This window comes from Ursus arctos, unplaced genomic scaffold, assembly GCF_023065955.2.
Source record: "Ursus arctos isolate Adak ecotype North America unplaced genomic scaffold, UrsArc2.0 scaffold_26, whole genome shotgun sequence".
Classification (NCBI taxonomy): Eukaryota; Metazoa; Chordata; class Mammalia; order Carnivora; family Ursidae; genus Ursus; species Ursus arctos.
In genome coordinates, this window is record NW_026622941.1 from 41,273,360 (window position 1) to 41,290,749 (window position 17,390).

Genomic DNA, 17,390 nt, shown 5'->3' on the forward strand with positions numbered 1-17,390 from the left:
CCTGCTGAGGAGAGAACTGACTTCTCTGAAACTGAGAACAGTCCCAGGAACATAATACAACCAGAAACGTCCCCCTTCTGAAACAGGGACATCTGGTAATCAATACTTTCATTTAAAAAGTATTTTTGCCTGGTATGTCAAATTGCCCAGGTCAGTTTTTAAAAGTCACTTAACTTCATTTTCCAGTTTCAAAGTCTTCAATTTGTTTCAAACCAAAAGAAATCAGACCGTATTGTGGGTTGATTTTAATGAACAAAATTCTCTGTATAAAAACATTGAAACTTTATCAAATGCTTTAAAAACACACACGCACAGATCCAAATCCATTACAGAAGCTTTGAACATTATCTTTTTTCACCTCAACGTAATGTGTAAAGGGATTTCTGGATAAAACTCTACATGTGAAAAAAGACAACCCATAGTCTTACACACGTATGCACACACACGCATACACACGCACGGACACACACACGCACACTCTTCAAGAACTAAGATAAATGGGAAGAGTGTGACGGGGATCGGAATGAATGTCTCATAAAGCTTATATAAAAGAGCACTACAGGAGTAAAAGAACTTCCTATACCGAGGAAAGATGCAGAGAGGGGAACAGAAAGCAGGGGCTAGCCAAACTCATTAATAGTTCGAGAAGCTCATTCAGGAACAGTGAATTTGGGGAGTTACAGATGACCCCTCGTCTTCACTACCTCAGAGTCTGTGAATCTGATAGCTGATGCTTCAAAAGCACGTGTGTTTTCGGTTTTTGTAGGCCTTCGTTTGGGCGTCATTATTTAGGTGTGGTTTGTCCCTGTCAGTGGTTGATTCCTTGGTTGTCAGGCGGTGTTCCGTCCTATCCACCAGAACAGCCGCGGTTACAGACGGCGACAAGCACGGGTACTGCAAGGGCAGCGTCGTGGCCGGCAGTTAAAATGAGCAAGATTGCCTGGGTTTGGATTTCAGCGACACCGCTTGCTAGGTGCCTGTCACTTGGCAAGCTCCTTAGCCACTCTAGGTCTCCACTTCCTCACCTTCAGTTAGGGGCCATCATTACCTCCTTCAGAGAGGATTATTAAAAAGGAGTTCAACAAGGTAATCCACTTAAAGAATTTATCACACTACTAGGCACAAGTAAATGCTCAGTAAATGTTAGCTAAAATTACTATTAGTCTTGGTATTACAGGGCAACCAAAAGAAAAATTCTATTCTATCTCTGTATTTCTCCTCTTTGGTGAGGTTTTCAGGGGCCGACTGTGGCGAAAGCTAGTATGTACGATGCAAAAGAGACTGAGGGTCTAGTCTTAGGAATATAGACGTTCGCTTTTATATTAGAAAAAAATTACATGGCTCCATATCACAAAATTTAACATCTTTCCATTAAACATCACACGATTCTCATCATCATTATGCCCTACAAACACCCTAAATGGTGTGGAGTTTCTAATGATATTCAACAACAACAGGGTCCATAAATTTTAACTAAGAAACAGCTGCAGAAATGCATGTTGGGCAATAATCCGTGGGTGCCACGAGAGCTTGGGCCAACAGATGGCTGGGATTCTGCCTCCGTGGCCTGGACTCCCCCCCCCACAGTCAGATGGGTCAGTTCCTGCAGACCTTCCAATCTCCGTTAGCGAGCGACTCCCTTCAAGAGAGAAGCTTCCAGGGGCTGAAGGAAGCAGCAGCCACTGCGGACGGACTGCCCGGCACCTACTTCAGTATGATATGATAGCTGTCATTGGTTTCTGCTGTAAAAAAAAGAGAGAGAGAGACAGAGAGAGAATCATCTTTAGTCACCTCTAAAACAGAGTAGGAGAAAAAAAACATATGGTAAGGATCTTTTGAGAAGGGAAAAAACCCCAGCAGGGTAAAGGGCAACCTACTTATTATCACACAATAGTTACAATAAATATGCATTATAAAAACAACATGCCTTAATTTCCTCATTTGTCCTCGGAAGGTGGGAGAGAGTAGAGTCATCAGTTACACTTAGTCCATTCTGATAATGGCAAGAAGCCAATTCATACAAAGGAACAATCTCCAAAGACATCACCTTCTCTACCTCAAATATGGTGGTTGATACTTTCCCCTCTCCTCAAAGAAGTAAACTAAGAAAAAAATCTCTTAAACTCCTTAGAGAGAGGCATCTGTCTTACTATTTTATTACCTTTCATTGTGTCCAGAATAAAACAGGCTTCTTCCTGAAAGTTCTGTATCATCTGAGAAAAGCAAGAAAAGTTGCTAATTATTAAAAACTTGGGTTTGCTGCATTTATTTAGACTAGATGGCTTTTTATTATATTGGACTTAAGGGAAAAATAATCCTTGGTTTTGTTTTCTCCCGCTCAGTTTTTAAGTTTTAAAAGCTGAGCAGTCTAGGGGCGCCTGACTGGCTCAGTTGGTAGAGCACGTGACTCTTAATCTCAGGGTCATGAGTTTAAGCACCATGTTGGGCATTGGAGCCTACTTAAAAAATAAATAAATAAATAAAAATAAAAGCTAAGCAGTCTAAAACAAGTGATCTTAAAATTATAGGATGCATCTCCCTGGAATAACCCCAAGACGTTGCAAGGGTACACAGACACTGGTAGGCCCATTCGGGAGAAATGACTTCCAGGTCTTCATCTGCCATATGACTCTTTCCCAAAACTGCCCGAGCACCTCTTCGGTTTTCCCTACCCACTTTCCTTTCTAAACTCCCTTCTCCCATTTTATAAAATAGAGTCAGACGTTTCACCCTCCTGGAATCTTACCAAGATGGCCCACCCCAGGGTACAAAAGCCTCTGGTACAGAATGCCAAAGTGTAACTGTTAATGTGAACTTTCATGACTGGGTAACAAAGTCTTCTGTGAGTCACATGGTTTCTAATTCGTTCCTTGCACCAGAACTGAAGACTGACCTAATCACAAACTGTCAAATGATAGGTGATTCAAAATAATTCTTTGTAACATCACTATATAATTTTGGTACCTAACTCCAAAGTTCAAAAAAAAAAAAAAAAAAATTCCAGTGACTCTGTTATAAGAAAACTCCATCCATTCCTGTCTGTCAATTTATGTGAATCAGATTCCACAGCACTACATCTAGGGGAATAAAACAGAACGGAAGTGGTGCCAAACTCTATTTCATTCTAGAGATCAGTACAGAGTATTCACCTATACATGAATTAATGTGGGCAGGGCGGGCAGGGAATCAGACAATACCATCCATCTCATTAATAGATACACTTCTAATACATTTTTCTTAATGTTTAAAAATTTATCAAAACATATAATACATTATGTTCATTGATTATATAGTGGTGATCATTCTACTCAGAAGAAATAATTTTTAAATTTTTATTGAAACAAATTCTTTGGTTGAAGCAAATTTGTTTCAAAGAAATACGGTAGGATGATTAATAAAAGATGTTTGAACATAAAAACAGGTTATGGGAAGATAAAATTCTATGGGAGAAGTGACTGGAAATAAGACTTCAAGGAAAGAAAGAAATGATATAAAAACTCTGTTAAAGAAAAGTATATTCATGTATTTAAGACAGTGATGGCAGTATTAAATCACTCTTCTATTTGGGTTACATGGAATATAGTTAGAATAGTGATGTGACCATTTCCTTTTTAAAGGTTATATAATATGCCCAGAAATGACATATTTTGCAACTATTTAAACTTAAAACAAAAAATTTTAAGTCAACCTAAAAATGTGCAAGGGGATACACGGTTTTTTAAAAAATTCTTTTGGAAAGTAAGCGAAAACATTCGAAAAGCCCCGGTCTGGTAAACAGAGCCTGCGCCCCAGGAGGACGGCTCTCGCTCCCGTCACGCGGCCTGACAAACCGCCACGTGGCCTTTCAGCGGCACTGAAATCTACCTCGTCGCTAATGAGCACGTGGATCCCCGTCGGCCCCTGCTTGTAGATCTGGCTGATCTGGCGAGGGGAGATGCTGAAGAGCTGAGCAATTTTTTCTGTCAGTTCAACAGCTGTCAGTTCTTCTAGATAGATGGCGTGGTACACTGCAAAAGGGACAGGGCAAAGGCAGTCAACACAGGTTTCTCTGCTCTGAAAGGTCACCCCATCACCAGGGATGCCCACCTTTCTAAAGGACTCGCGGACTGCCCGAGTTCAAATCCTGGCTCGGCCACTTGCCAGCTGCGGGACTGGGCCGAGCTACGTAACGCCCCTAAGCCTCACGTTCTCATCTACGTGCCGGCGAGAACAACAACGGTACTGCAAGGAAGAGATACCGCTTGTATAAATTAAAGCACGTAAATGCGCTGAGAAGAGTGCCCGGTACGTAGGAGGAACCCCGTAAACGTCGGTAGTTACCATTATCCTAGCAAACGCTGATTCTGCCGTCTGATCGCACGGCTCCTAAGGCCTCTCCTCCCCTGGCCTTAGCGCGCGTCCTGGCCCGTCCAGAACGACCTACCGAAGAAAGTACCGTTTGCGTCTCCGTCCTCGTGCTTCTGCGGCTGCTGCTGCTGCTGTTGCTGCTCCCTCAACTGTACGGATTCCTGACAAACATAAATGGTTAGCCTTGGGCGCACCATCCTGAGGAGGAAAACAAGGCTGTTAGTCTTACGGTTGTCGTGGGAAGCACATTTCAAGGGAGAACTTGCGAGCCTAGACGAGCGCTAGGGAGCGGAGTCGAACACGGGCAGCCCGCGGCCGAGGCGGCTCATCCGCCGCTCGCTAGCCCCCCGCTGGGGCGTACGTGTGCGCAGGAGAGCGCGCGTGCACGCATTTTAACGGAATTCGTTCCAACCTCTGCGATTTGGGCTTTTCTTGAAAAATCAGGTCTGGCAATCTGAGACCCTCGTTCTTACAAGAAGACAATCGGCCGTTCTCCTTGCATGATACATGCATTCTTCAGTATACCCCAGATTTGACTGTCCCTCTCGTTTACATGCGGCCTCTGTAGTCATTTGAGTTTATGACCTTGGATGTAAATGTTAGAAATATTCGAAACGTGGGAGCTGCTGTTGCGTGGGTCCATTCTCCTGAAAAGCCCCGCTATAAAACGAAGAATCGTATTTCCTTCATTACCTTCTCCTAAGTAGCCTAAGCCTCCTGTCTGTTCTTATTTCTTAGACGATGGAATTCGACTACCTCTCGATCTGATCATCGCATTTCTATTTTGAAATGTTCTTTTATTTTTTAAGAGAGCGCACATGTGCACACATGAGCCGGGGCGGGGGTGGGGGGTGGGGGTGGGAGAGGAATAGAGGGAGAGAGAGAGAATCTTAGGCAGGCTCCATGCCCAGTGCAGAGCCCAAGGAGGGGCTCAATCTCATGACCATGAGATCATGACCTGAGCTGAAATCACGACTCGGACTCTTAACTGACTGCACCACCCAGGTGCCCCTTAAATGCTCTTTAAATAGTATGTTTAAAAAACTGAAGACCCACTCTTTTTTCTCCAAATCATCAACCCCTAAATTTTTCCTCTTTCTTCAAAATTTTCCAAGATTAGAGCCAACCTGATTCGACATTTCTTGTGATGTACCCAAACAAAATACTTCATGGTCTGTTTCATTATTGAGTCACTGATTTGGTTCTCTGGCATTAACCTGTATGTTTTTTCCACTAATACTATTACCTATTTGAAACTGAAAATCCCAAATAGGGACTACCAATTACTCTGTTTTACAGTTTGTAAGTGGACACTTAAGTAGTTCCTATACAATTCAAGAATGACCTCTTCTCCAGTGAAAGTGGACTCGGGGCCTTTGCACCTGTTTTGTTCCTCCTAGAGTGTTCTTCCCTCATATGACCCCATAACTCCGCCCCCCCCCCCATATAACCCCTGCTTCACAGAGGTCTTTCCTGACCATATTCTGGGTACTCTACAGGTTATAACCTTGTTTTTATTTATTTGTTTGGTTTTCCTTCAAAGCACTTACCACTATCAAAAATATTCACTGTTCATATTTTTCTCTCTCCCCCCATTACAAAGTAAACTCCTAATAATGGTCCCTTGTCTGTTCTACTCACCAATGTATCCCTAGAGCCTACAATAGTACCTGGTTTGTAACAGGGATAATGAGTATTTATCAAATGAAAAAACTACCTAGAAATGAAAAACGGGATATCATGAGGAATTCCTCGGATCAACTGTAGGAAACATTATTTTTCGTCTTCGTTTATTTGGTACATAGCTGGCATTCAAAAAGAATGTTTTGACAAGATGCAGTGAGCTGTGGAAAGAATACTGTGAAGAATCCCTGAATCCAAATCCATTTGAAATTCAACCTCACTGATATTTTTTACACGAATTACATACCGGCCTTTTAATGCATTAAAAAGTCTGATTCCATCGGCAGGGCCACAGATTTGGATCACATCATCCCTAGTTAGTTTCAATAAATCTGCCCCTGGAATAAATATAAGAAAATGGGTGATAAAGGCAAAGACTGTCTTTGTTAATGACCACTGAAAAGGCTCTATCACATTATAGTCCAAAATCTTTTACATGGTACATAAGCCTCTCCATGACCTGGCCCGTTTCCTTTCTCACCTCAACTGCCACCCCATTAACTCATCCACTTAACCCTATGCTTTCATCATACTGATGGGGTCTAATGAGCAGGTTGTTCCTCCTGACTGAAATATCTCCCACTGTCTGACCAACAGACAAGATCTACCCTGTGCGTTACACACGCTCCCTAACCACAGACGCTCTCCCAACACCCTGCTTTGTACCACTCATCTACTGCGTCACAACTGGTTACTTGTTTTTTCAGGCTTTTCTTTTGATTTGATTTGGGGTGTTTTTTGTTTTTTTGTTTTTTGATACTAGATGATGAATGATCAGAAAGTATGTCTTACCCATCTGTGTAGTCCTCCCATACCTGGTACCCAGGAGGTGCTAAATAAGGTGGGATGTGCAAATAAAATACAACACAGTGATATCAAGGGGGGAGTTTCAGACCACCTACAAATGCCCTTGATAAAATACTGTATGGAATATACTTTAAAAAGTATTGTAGAGAATAAATATTTTTAAATTAAAGTGAGTTTAAATTAAGAAGTCTTTCTTTTTAAGTATTTCACAGCACAGATGCCGCTGGTGAGAAAGTCTGAAGGGTTCTATGAAATTCACTTAATCCTAAAAATGCACGAAGATCTCTCCTTCCCTCCTTCCCTCCCTTCCTCCCTCTCCCTCCCCAACACACACACCACACACCACACACACACACACCCCCTCACACGGATGCTAGGAGGCCCTAGAATGTAAAGGAATATCCTGTGTTGGGAAGAACAAAAGGACAAATAAATTTAACCTGAGAAGTTTGTAAAAAGCCTCGTGAACGTAGAAAAACGATTTCGATGCAACCACTGCTGAGCTTCCTGAGGTGTGGTTGTCGGCAAGAGGTTCTAAAAGAGAAAGCAAGCATTTTTTTTCTTTTTTGGTAAGTAGAGAGATTTCTCTCTGACATCATTAGGTAATACGGAGCTAAACACACCCGCACTCGGGCCTAGTTTGCTTGGAAGTTGTTTATACCTCATCAGTCTTTCCCTGACCGTGCAAGAAGCCCACGGGATTCCATCCTTATCTTTCTTACTAGACTATAAACTCTTTAAATGCAGGGGTCCTGCATTAACTTGTTTCACATCCCTGGTCCCCAGCATAGTGTCTAGTTCATAGTCAAAATTCAATACATGTCTGTTTAATGAATGAATAAATATTATTCCTTAAAAGTTGGGCATTTCTACTGAACTGCACATTTATCAAAGTATTAGTATTAGACATTGCAAATAACTTACATTTAACTTTAGACTTACATCTGTGACTGGAGGGGGTGGCTCTGGCTGGTGGTTTGGTGAACCATTTCTAAGGAAACATTGAAAATGAAAAGGATGAGTCCACGACACCTACTAGGGTTCATCATCTCATTCTTCATCCTCATAGTAAGTCTCAAGCTAAAGATTTTTTTTCTTTTAAGATTTTATTTGTAAGTAATCTCTACACCCAACATGGGGCCCCAAACTCCAACTCTGAGATCAAGGGCTCCACCGACTGAGCCAGCCAGGGGCCCTCAAGCTAGAGATTTAAAGGAATCTGTGCTCTCTCCCAAAGCAGTCTTCGTCTGATAGTCAGTACTTCAGTTATCTGTTAATTTAACATTAAGATTATGGGGAGAGGGGAAGAAACTCTCATTTCCAACATTTTTTATTATTGGACAAATTGAAAAAAAATGAAAATTTCAGTAAATTGGGATTCACTAGATAAATTATGGCATGAAGAATACTTAATGTAAGAAATTTATAAGAATAGAAACAAAAATATCAGAACATAAAAGCAATCAATATTGGGGCGCCTGGGTGGCTCAGCCATTAAGTGGCTGCCTTCGGCTCAGGTCATGATCTCAGGGTCCTGGGATCGAGCCCCAAGTTAGGCTCTCTGCTCAGCAGGGAGCCTGCTTCTCCCTCCTCTGCCTGCCGCTCTACCTACTCTCTCTGTGTCAAATAAGTAAATAAAATCTTTAAAAAAGTAAAATAATTTTTAAAAAAGTAACAAAACAGATTTTCGCGTTTGTACAACTGTGTTTCAGTTCCTGAGGACCACTGGTGAAAGTATGCGCAGGAAGTGACATGACCACAAGATAAGCAGTGACAGCAAGAAGTGAAAAGCCCAAAAATCAGTCTCTGAATCACTAAAAACCGACTATAAATGCTGGTTTTTTTTCTTTAAATGCTGTTTTCTAGTAGGAAGAAAAAAGAGGAGAAAGGACTGCATAGAACTCTTCAGTCACTTTCGAAGATAATCCAAACCTCAGCTCATCTACGGATCTACCGAAGCGGGACCGAATAGGACGTACTGATTTAGAAAGAGCTTCTACATGGCAGATAATGAAAGAAGACGTATTTAGGACAAATACAACCTCATTTCATTTCCCACACTTACCCTTCCCCAAGAGAAAAACTGCTGTGGGAACTGTTGAAGCCAGGTGATGGGGAATTGTTGACGTATGTGATCTCAGGCCATGGAGAACACTAAAAACAAAGAACAACTTAAATACTGAAAAAGTACATTTGACCCTAGTGTCCCACCAAAATACCGTTACATGAATAGCACATCTTGACTAGTAAATCTTAATTGCACGGAGGGCCCTATAATTAAGAGAAAATATACCCAGGACAAGTAAATCTTGACCAGGCTAGGAATTATGGGTTTGTTATGTTTGTTTGTTTGCAATGACACACAACATTGCATTAGTATCAGGTGTACAACATAACTATTTGATATACGTATATAATGCAAAATGATGGGATTTTCTTTTAAGAATAGAATGTATCAACTGAAATCATCACCAAAAGAAATCCTTTCACCTCTGTGAGTATAGTTGTCTCATAAGAAGGCTGGTATTTCTCCTTTTCGTGAGGTGTTCGTTTCTCCATTTTCTCCCGATCCGTTTTTTGCTTTCTGTCTGCACCTTTGGGCTGGAAAGAGAAATGTTTTGTTTTGACTCATCGACTGACTTTTGACCCAACAATATTATTTCTAAAAGCTTAAACAGTCCCATGCAAAACAACGATGTATGTACAATGATGTAAAGACAAGAGGCATCCTCGCATCTAAGTCTGAAAATAGGAAATTTAACAGTGTGATGGAGTTGAAGAAGAGTAAGAGATCCATAGCGATGGACATGGAAAGATCTCTACAGCACACAGCTAACTAAAAACAAGCGAGCCTCCCCAATTCATACAACACAACCATACTGATGTTTTTAGAAAATACGTATATACTTATGTACATGCGTATATAAAAGCACAGAAGGGGACTAGAAGGATACGTGCTAAATTATGATAGCTGCGATCTCTGGGAAAGGTTGGGAAGTCAGCGTAAAACTGGTAAAGGGGCACTTTGGTCTGAATACTTCAGTATTAATGAATCTTTTGCAATGAGAATACATTTATCCATATGATAAAAACAAATAAAGACCAAATTAACAAAAGAAAGTCAAGTACCAACGTAACCAAAACTATAAACATTTCATAATTTTGTGAGCTTTTACAAGAGCTTGTAATTTCAACAGACTTTAAGAGCTTTCGGTGAAAATCCATGTTTTAGCCTCTAACTCCCTTTCCAAGTTCCTCTTCTCCCATGCCCAACCCCAAATAAATTCATTTCCAGGCATCTCAGGAATTATCTCAAGGACTCTAGCCTAGACTGAATTTTCACAGTTGTTGAGAAAAGACAAGATGACTTTCTGACTTGGTAGCTAATGTTAAAACGATGAGGGGGAAAGATAGAAGGGACAGCAGGAGGCCCAGGAATACCTTGAAGACTTTGATCTGGCAGCTGGCGGAGTGTAAGTGCTCAGTATATTCCCCATTTTCATTTTCCTTGAAGGTATCAATTTGTACTCGGAACGGCACTCCCTTTTCTCCTCCATGCTTCCTCATAGTGAATTCCGTGCTAATGCAGTGTACCTACGAAGAATACAGCATCCAGGTTGCAGTACCGCCAGCTAGCCACATCAGTCAACGATATTTTTTGAGCAACTACTAACAGCAAAACCTTTAAAAACACTACGAACACCTATAGAAAAAACTTTTATGCTAGGAGCACCTGGCTGGCTCAGTCGGTAGAGCATAGGACTCTTGATCTCGGGGTCATAAATTCGAGCCTCACATTGGGCGTAGACTTTACTTAAAAACATCTATGTAAATAAAACCTTCAAAAAAAAAAAAAAAAACACTTTTAGGGGCTCCTGGGTGGCTCAGTCGGTTGAGCACCTGCCTTCAGCTCGGGAAATGATCCTGGGGTCCTGGGATTGAGTCCCACATCGGGCTCCCTGCTCCTTGGGGAGCCTGCTGCTCCCTCTGCATCTCTCGAATAAATAAATAAAATCTTTGGGGGCAAAAAAAAAAAAAAAAAAAAAAGAAAAACTTTGAGGGATGTCTCGGTTAAGTATCCGACTCTTGATTTCTATTCAGGTCATGATCTCGGGATAGTGAGATTAAGCCCTGTGTCATGCTCTACACTCAGTGCGGAGCCTCCTTGAGATTCTCTCTCCCTCTCCCTCTGCCCCTCCCCCTGCTTGTGTTTGAGTGCTCTCTCACTCTCTCTTTCTAAATAAATAGATAAAATCCTTAAAAAAATTAAAAAATTAAAAAACCCCTTTTACTCTCCTTTTGATGTTAAAGAGTGTTATGTTCTAATGGAGGAAATAAGGAAACTTAATTATTTACAAATGAAACAAAGTAGGGACGCCTGGGTGGCTCAGTCAGTTAAGTGCCTTCAGCTCAGGTCATGACGGAGCCCCACACAGGACTCCCTGCTCAGCGGGGAATCTGCTTCTCTCTCTACCTCTGCCCTTCCCCTGGCTGGTGCTCTCTGGCTCGCTCTTTGTCAAATAAATAAATAAAATCTTTTTTTAAAAAAATGAAACAAAGTAAATATACAGATCCAATGCTAACAACACTTACTGGGAGGAACTAAATTCATTAACTGTTTCAGAGAATACAGTTAATATAAACGAGAAATGATTTCTGTTAGTAAGTTTCCTGGACTTGAAGTTAAAGTTGAGAAAGCAGAGGCAACATCCATGCTGGGAAAACAGCAAATATGAAAGCGCACAGGCAACAGTGGGAAAAAGGTTTGCAAAGACTCGCTTGCTACCGCACAAAGTGAAGACCTCGTGAATCGTAACAGTGAAACTTTGACCAAATATTAGCTTAGGTAGGTTGTTCATTTCTAAGTCTCAAAACGATTTCTACTCTACAGGATTACTGCTGAAAGTTTTAAATAAAATCATGTACACAAACTGTTTACTTAACATAGTGACTATCTAATGGGACATAATAAACCACAGCCTCCATTACAAATAAGAATTTTAAAGGAGTCTGCCCAACAGACATCATCGGATATGTAAAACAAATTTTAAGCATAAAGATGTTCAAAATAACTTTACAGGTAATAGGGAAAATTTAGAACAATCTAAATGCTACATAAGAGGGAAGTTATAGTGCACCCAAAGAACGGAATATTATACAGCCATTAGCAAGCAACTTTTTTGTTTGTTTATTTTGTTTTGTCATGCAAATAAAGAAATTGGGGAAATGAGAAGGGCAATTCAGGCACTCCTCATTGCCCTCAGGCAAGTATTGAGGAGTCTGGACTTGATAGTCAGGCTGGAACCCTATAAAAATTTCAAATTCAACATGTTTTATCCTTCAAGAAACAAACTGGCAGGGGAGGCTGGGTGGCTCAGCAGGTTAAGCATCTGACTCTTGATTTTGGCCCTAGTCACGATCTCAGCGTCCTGGGATCAAGCCCTGCATCAGGCTGTGTGCTCAGTGGGGAGTCTGCTTGGATTCTCTCTCCCTCTGCCCCTCCCTCTGCTTGCGCTCGCATCTCTCTCTCCTAAATAAATAAATAAATAAATCTTTAAAAAAAAGGAAACACATTGGTAGGAAGAAATGCTCCTCATAACTGGAACCCCATCTGCAGTGCCCTACCTGAATAAACACAGATGTCCTCTTTGCCGGGTCCCACAGGAACTCCACTGTATTCAGTTGGGTTGGATTGGCTCTAGGATCGATTATACCAACAGACATTGGGATATCTGAGAAACAAAATGGTAATCACTGAACAACTGTGAGGGCTACTGGGTTTAAATAAGATAGTACTGATTGTTTTATTATTGGTCCCCAGTTACCAAGATTTTTACGTTATTACGCCCTAAACCTCTTTTTGCCAATGAAAAGGTTTGTTTAGAGCTAAAATTGACCTAAGTACTTTCCTTCTATCTTTTTTCCATTTTAAAAGGTTTTTTAAATAAGACAATTTAAACACAGTTTCTTTTTAATCTGCCAAAATTCTACTTAAAGATAGATTTAGTCTACACGCTAGCTCTAGTGTCATGAAAATTGTAATATTATCTGCTTCACTTACAGTCTTAGGATTAGAGTTACTGATAGAAGTACAGTAACAGGATTGCTACAGAAAGATAAAGCAGAGTGTCTGAATAAAGGTAGAAGCATTGTATTACAGATAGAAGTGGGAAAAAATTAGCATAAAGATCGATGTTGGCCTTCAAGTCATCAAATAGCCCTGTAACAGAGCAGCGAATCTGATACTCAAGAGGGAAGCAAACCTGAACGAGCTCCAGCAGGACGCTGCTTGCCATTCTACACAGCCTCTCCTCAAATAGCATTTCCTGACTTCTCCTACTGATATTCAAACTGGGGAGAGAAAACCGGGCTGATATTTATGATCGTAACTATCACTATACTACTGTTTACTGTCAGTTCGGACAAGAAGGTGGCTCCAACAGTGTGAGCTGTAGTGGATTTATCCTAAGGTCACTTTATCAAATGGGTATCAGGATATCTGCACAAGAGTCAGTGTTTTCTCAGGTAAAATTAGTAGGTACTTTTTTGATAAACAACAGTGTTTACTAGTTGGAGATAATGACCAATAAAAGATCAAAGACATAGATGCCAGGATTAAAAGTACATTCATGAAGAGAGACCACATGTATGTTTGTAAAGGAACTTCCCTTAAGCCCTATGATTTAAGAAAAATAAACTCTACTCTATTTAGCAGAGCAGTAGGGAAGAAACCCAAATTGCAAATCAAGAGACATAGATTCTAATCCCAGGTCTCTTAACTTAGGTAAAACGAACCACTAATCTGCCTCTCAGGTATTAGTGAAATAAAAGAACTTGCAGCATTTGGGGAAAAAACCTGGCCCCTCTTACAGACACACAAAACAAATGATCAGATCCTGAACAGCCAAAACGATCCTGAAAAGTAAAGTTGGAAGTGTCACATTTCCAGATTTCAAAACGTACTACAAATTATTGTTATCAACAGTGTGGTACTGGCATAAAGATGGAGACATAGACAAAGAGAATACAATGGAGAGCCCAGAAATGAGTCCTCACATACAAGGTCAAATGATGGTTGACAAAGTCGCCAAGACCATTCAGTGGGGCAAGGATGGTTGTTTCAACAAATGGTGTTGGGAAAACAATATCCACATACAAGGAATGAAGGCAAACTCTTACCTTATACCATATACAAAAATCAACTAAAAAATGGATCAAACACCTAAACCAGGAAAAGCTTCGTTGGGTTTTGCGATATTCTTAGGTATGACACCAAAAGCATAGGCAAGGCAATAAAATTAGTAAATAAGCCGGACTACATCAAAATGTAAGACTTTTACGCATCAAAGGACATTATCAACACGGTGAAAAGACAACCCACAAAGAAGGAAAGAAAATATTGCAAATCATCTATCTGATATGGGGTTAATATCCAGAATATATAAAGAATGCCTACAACTCACAACTCAATAACAACAAAACCAACCAACCAGATTCAAAAGTGAGGAAAGGACTCGAATACACATTTCTCCAGAGAAGATACATACATGGCCAAAAAATACACAAAAAGATGCCCAACATCACTAATCATTAGAGAAGTAGAAATCAAAACCACAATCAGCCACTTCACATTCATTAAGATGGCGACTATTAAAAAAAAATAGAGAATAGCACGTGTTGGCAAGGAGGTAGAGCATTTAGAACCCTTGTTCACTTCTGATGAGAATGTAAAATACGCAGCTGCTGTGGAAACAGTATGGCAGTTCCCCCAAAATTCAAAATAGAATTACCATATATGATCTAGCAGTCCCATTTCTGGGTATATACCCAGAACTGAAAGCAGAGACTGAACTAAATATCTGTATACCCACGTCCATAAGCTGCATTATTCACAATAACCAAAAGGTAGAATCAACCCAAGTATCTACTAAAGGATGAACAGATAAACCAAATGTGGTACACACACACAACGGAATATTATACGGTCTTTAAAAGGAGGAAAATTCTGATGCATACTGCTATACGGATGAACCTTGAGGATTAGGTTAAGTGAAATAAGCCAATCACAAAAAAGACACACACTGGATGATTTCACTTATATGAGGCACCTGGAGTAATCAAGGTCATATGGACAAAAAGTAGAACGGTGGTGGCCAGGGGCTGGGGAGAAGAGGGAATAGGGAGAATAGGGAGTTATTGTTTAATGGGTACAGAGTTTCAGTTTTGCAAGATGACAAAAGTTCTGGAGATGGATGGTAGTGATGGCTACATAATGTGAATGTACTTAATGTCACTGAATTTACTTTAAAATGTTTCATAATTGTAACTTTTATGTTATGTGTATTTTACCACAACTACATTAAAACAAACAAAAACAAAATAAAATCACCCTAAAGTAATAGATGTGCAAATGTTACGGAACTGAATTGTCTACACTTCCAACTTCAATTTTGGTATTAACATCCCAGTAATTTTTTTTATGTTTAGTCAATAAATACTTCCGGGTTTATGCTAATTGAGCCCCTGAGGCACTCTGAGTCAACGTAAACATCAAGGAAGGAAAACCAATTCTCAGACCATACTTAAAGGCATTTCCTGGGCAAGAGATTCCCTTAACTCACCAATGTCAAGAATTCTATCTCCAGGTCGGTTCCACCTCCAGCCCTCCAGCTGCTGATGTTCAGTATACTGGAGCCGCCGGTCATGGAACACTACACGGAATATACTCTAAACGGAAGCAACAAAATCGAATGATAATAGGATCCTTTAAAGATCAGCGCTGATAAAGGAAAACTATCAGAAGTCACCTCCAGTTGGTTTCCAGATACAATGTAAAATTATTTTTCTTAAGATCTGTTTCACTCTAAAACCCATACCATACCAAACTCTATTTGAGGGTAAATTTTATAATTGCTCAGATACAATCTTTATAGTTAAGTGGTACCATATTTAAAACTTGGCTTAAACATCAGTCCTCATGGACCGGGCATAAAGGACTCCTACGAGAAGCATTCCTACCTGTCTCTACTGTTACCATGTAATAGCCAGCTCAGCTCTTCACCAAGTTCCCTGCTTGCTAACCCACCAGTCAAGCACTGAGAGTGAGCTGGGGTTGTATCTGTCAACTTTCCTTTTGTTATTCTTACTTTGTGAAGGTGGTTATTAATATCCCTCCCACTAACTTTTATAGTTGCTGACCAAATTCCTCTGTCCCAATTGTGCTGTGAATCCATTGCTGTAAGTCTAGACTAAGGAAACTGCTATTTGTCAACAGTAGTTTTTGTTTTTCTTGCTACTAGACCACACATCCAATGAAAGACTGGAGTTTCTCTAAAAATCTCAAGGAGGTCACTCTATTCCACCCCAAAGAACTTCACTGAACCAGGAGACAACTTTGACATGGAGTAATAAGCCTTCTGTTTTTGCAGCTCTGAAAAAAATCCATGTGAATGGGGGGGGCTCACTCACTCCAAAGAAATAACAGTTTACCACCCTGCCAGCAAATGGTAGTAGCAAAGAAGCAAACGAACATTACCCAAAAAGGGTCAGTAAAAGGACATTGTGCAGAGGAATGATTTTTTCATTTTCTTTTACCTTTACCAACTTGCCATTAATTTCTGGAAGTTCTCCAAGTTTCCTATTGTCTAGCATACGAATTTCATAAGACTGTCCTGGAAGAAAAAGTAGCTATATATTATATTCATCATAAATTAACTCTGCAAGATTCAGAAAGGATAAAATTCAGCTGACTGAATATAATATTATTAGTATTAGTAACAACTATAATCCTTTACTATATGCCAGGCACAGTGCTAAGTGTTTTCATATATTATATCATTAATCGATACAAGTCTCAAAAGTATTATCAATCCCATTTTTACAGATAAAGGAATTGAAATGTAAAGAGTTTAAGTAACTTGTCCAAGGTCACACAATTGGTGAATAGAGCTGGGTAAGGATTAGAAAGAAAGAGGGAGATAAGAGCTAAAACTGGGCAGGTACACAAAAGAAGTCAGTGAGATACATCAAATATGACATGAAAGTGAAAATCTCTGATATAAGGCTTCAACTCTGACAGGTCACACTAGAAAGATGTACTTTTTACATATAAGTACACCTAATAAAATATCATCAATCCATCAGATCTTCAATAATACTAACAAATAATGAAGCAGCTGACCTTGATTGAGATATGTCAGGGTTTCATCATGGAGTTTCACTGCTGGAGAGGTGGCAGCACAGAGCACATATTGAAAAGGCAGGATTTTATTCTCATTATCAGGGGGCAAACTTGACTCTTCTTGCTTAAAAATGGGCAACGCAAGGACATCACTGAAATAAAGCAAACAACTTATGTTAACAGCCGACCGTGTTGCAAAAGCGGACTTGTGTTGGACAAGGTGACTGCAATTCGGTTTGGAAAACTATAAACACTACTCATTTTGATGAAGTCTCTTCCCAACCATTCGGTTCAGACTACCTGCTGTACCACCCCTCACCACAACAACGTGGGCAATGACAGATACTCACTGCTAAAACTGTTTACACAGGGG

The 17,390-nt window shown here is 40.2% G+C and overlaps 1 protein-coding gene across 6 annotated transcripts in view; it reads right to left on the minus strand.

The window, feature by feature from the left end:
* Positions 1-232: 232 nt before the first annotated feature.
* TFCP2 (transcription factor CP2) overlaps positions 233-17,390 on the minus strand; it is a 48,677-nt gene continuing 31,519 nt past the window's right edge. For 2 of the 6 annotated variants that reach the window (XM_026501862.4, XM_057318876.1), the window contains exons 2-15: positions 17,018-17,169; positions 16,432-16,508; positions 15,459-15,564; positions 12,463-12,569; positions 10,279-10,431; positions 9,328-9,438; positions 8,903-8,991; positions 7,780-7,828; positions 7,278-7,371; positions 6,278-6,368; positions 4,424-4,545; positions 3,865-4,007; positions 2,162-2,213; positions 233-1,742 (exon numbers count right to left, since the gene is read on the minus strand). In XM_026501862.4, the coding sequence (XP_026357647.1) occupies positions 1,705-1,742; positions 2,162-2,213; positions 3,865-4,007; positions 4,424-4,545; positions 6,278-6,368; positions 7,278-7,371; positions 7,780-7,828; positions 8,903-8,991; positions 9,328-9,438; positions 10,279-10,431; positions 12,463-12,569; positions 15,459-15,564; positions 16,432-16,508; positions 17,018-17,169 (1,384 nt within the window). In that variant the 3' untranslated portion in view covers positions 233-1,704. Of the gene's footprint in view, positions 1,743-2,161; positions 2,214-3,864; positions 4,008-4,423; positions 4,546-6,277; positions 6,369-7,277; positions 7,372-7,761; positions 7,829-8,902; positions 8,992-9,327; positions 9,439-10,278; positions 10,432-12,462; positions 12,570-15,458; positions 15,565-16,431; positions 16,509-17,017; positions 17,170-17,390 lie in introns of all 6 variants that reach the window. The other 4 variants (XM_026501859.4, XM_057318875.1, XM_026501863.4 and 1 more) reach the window with 3 other exon arrangements.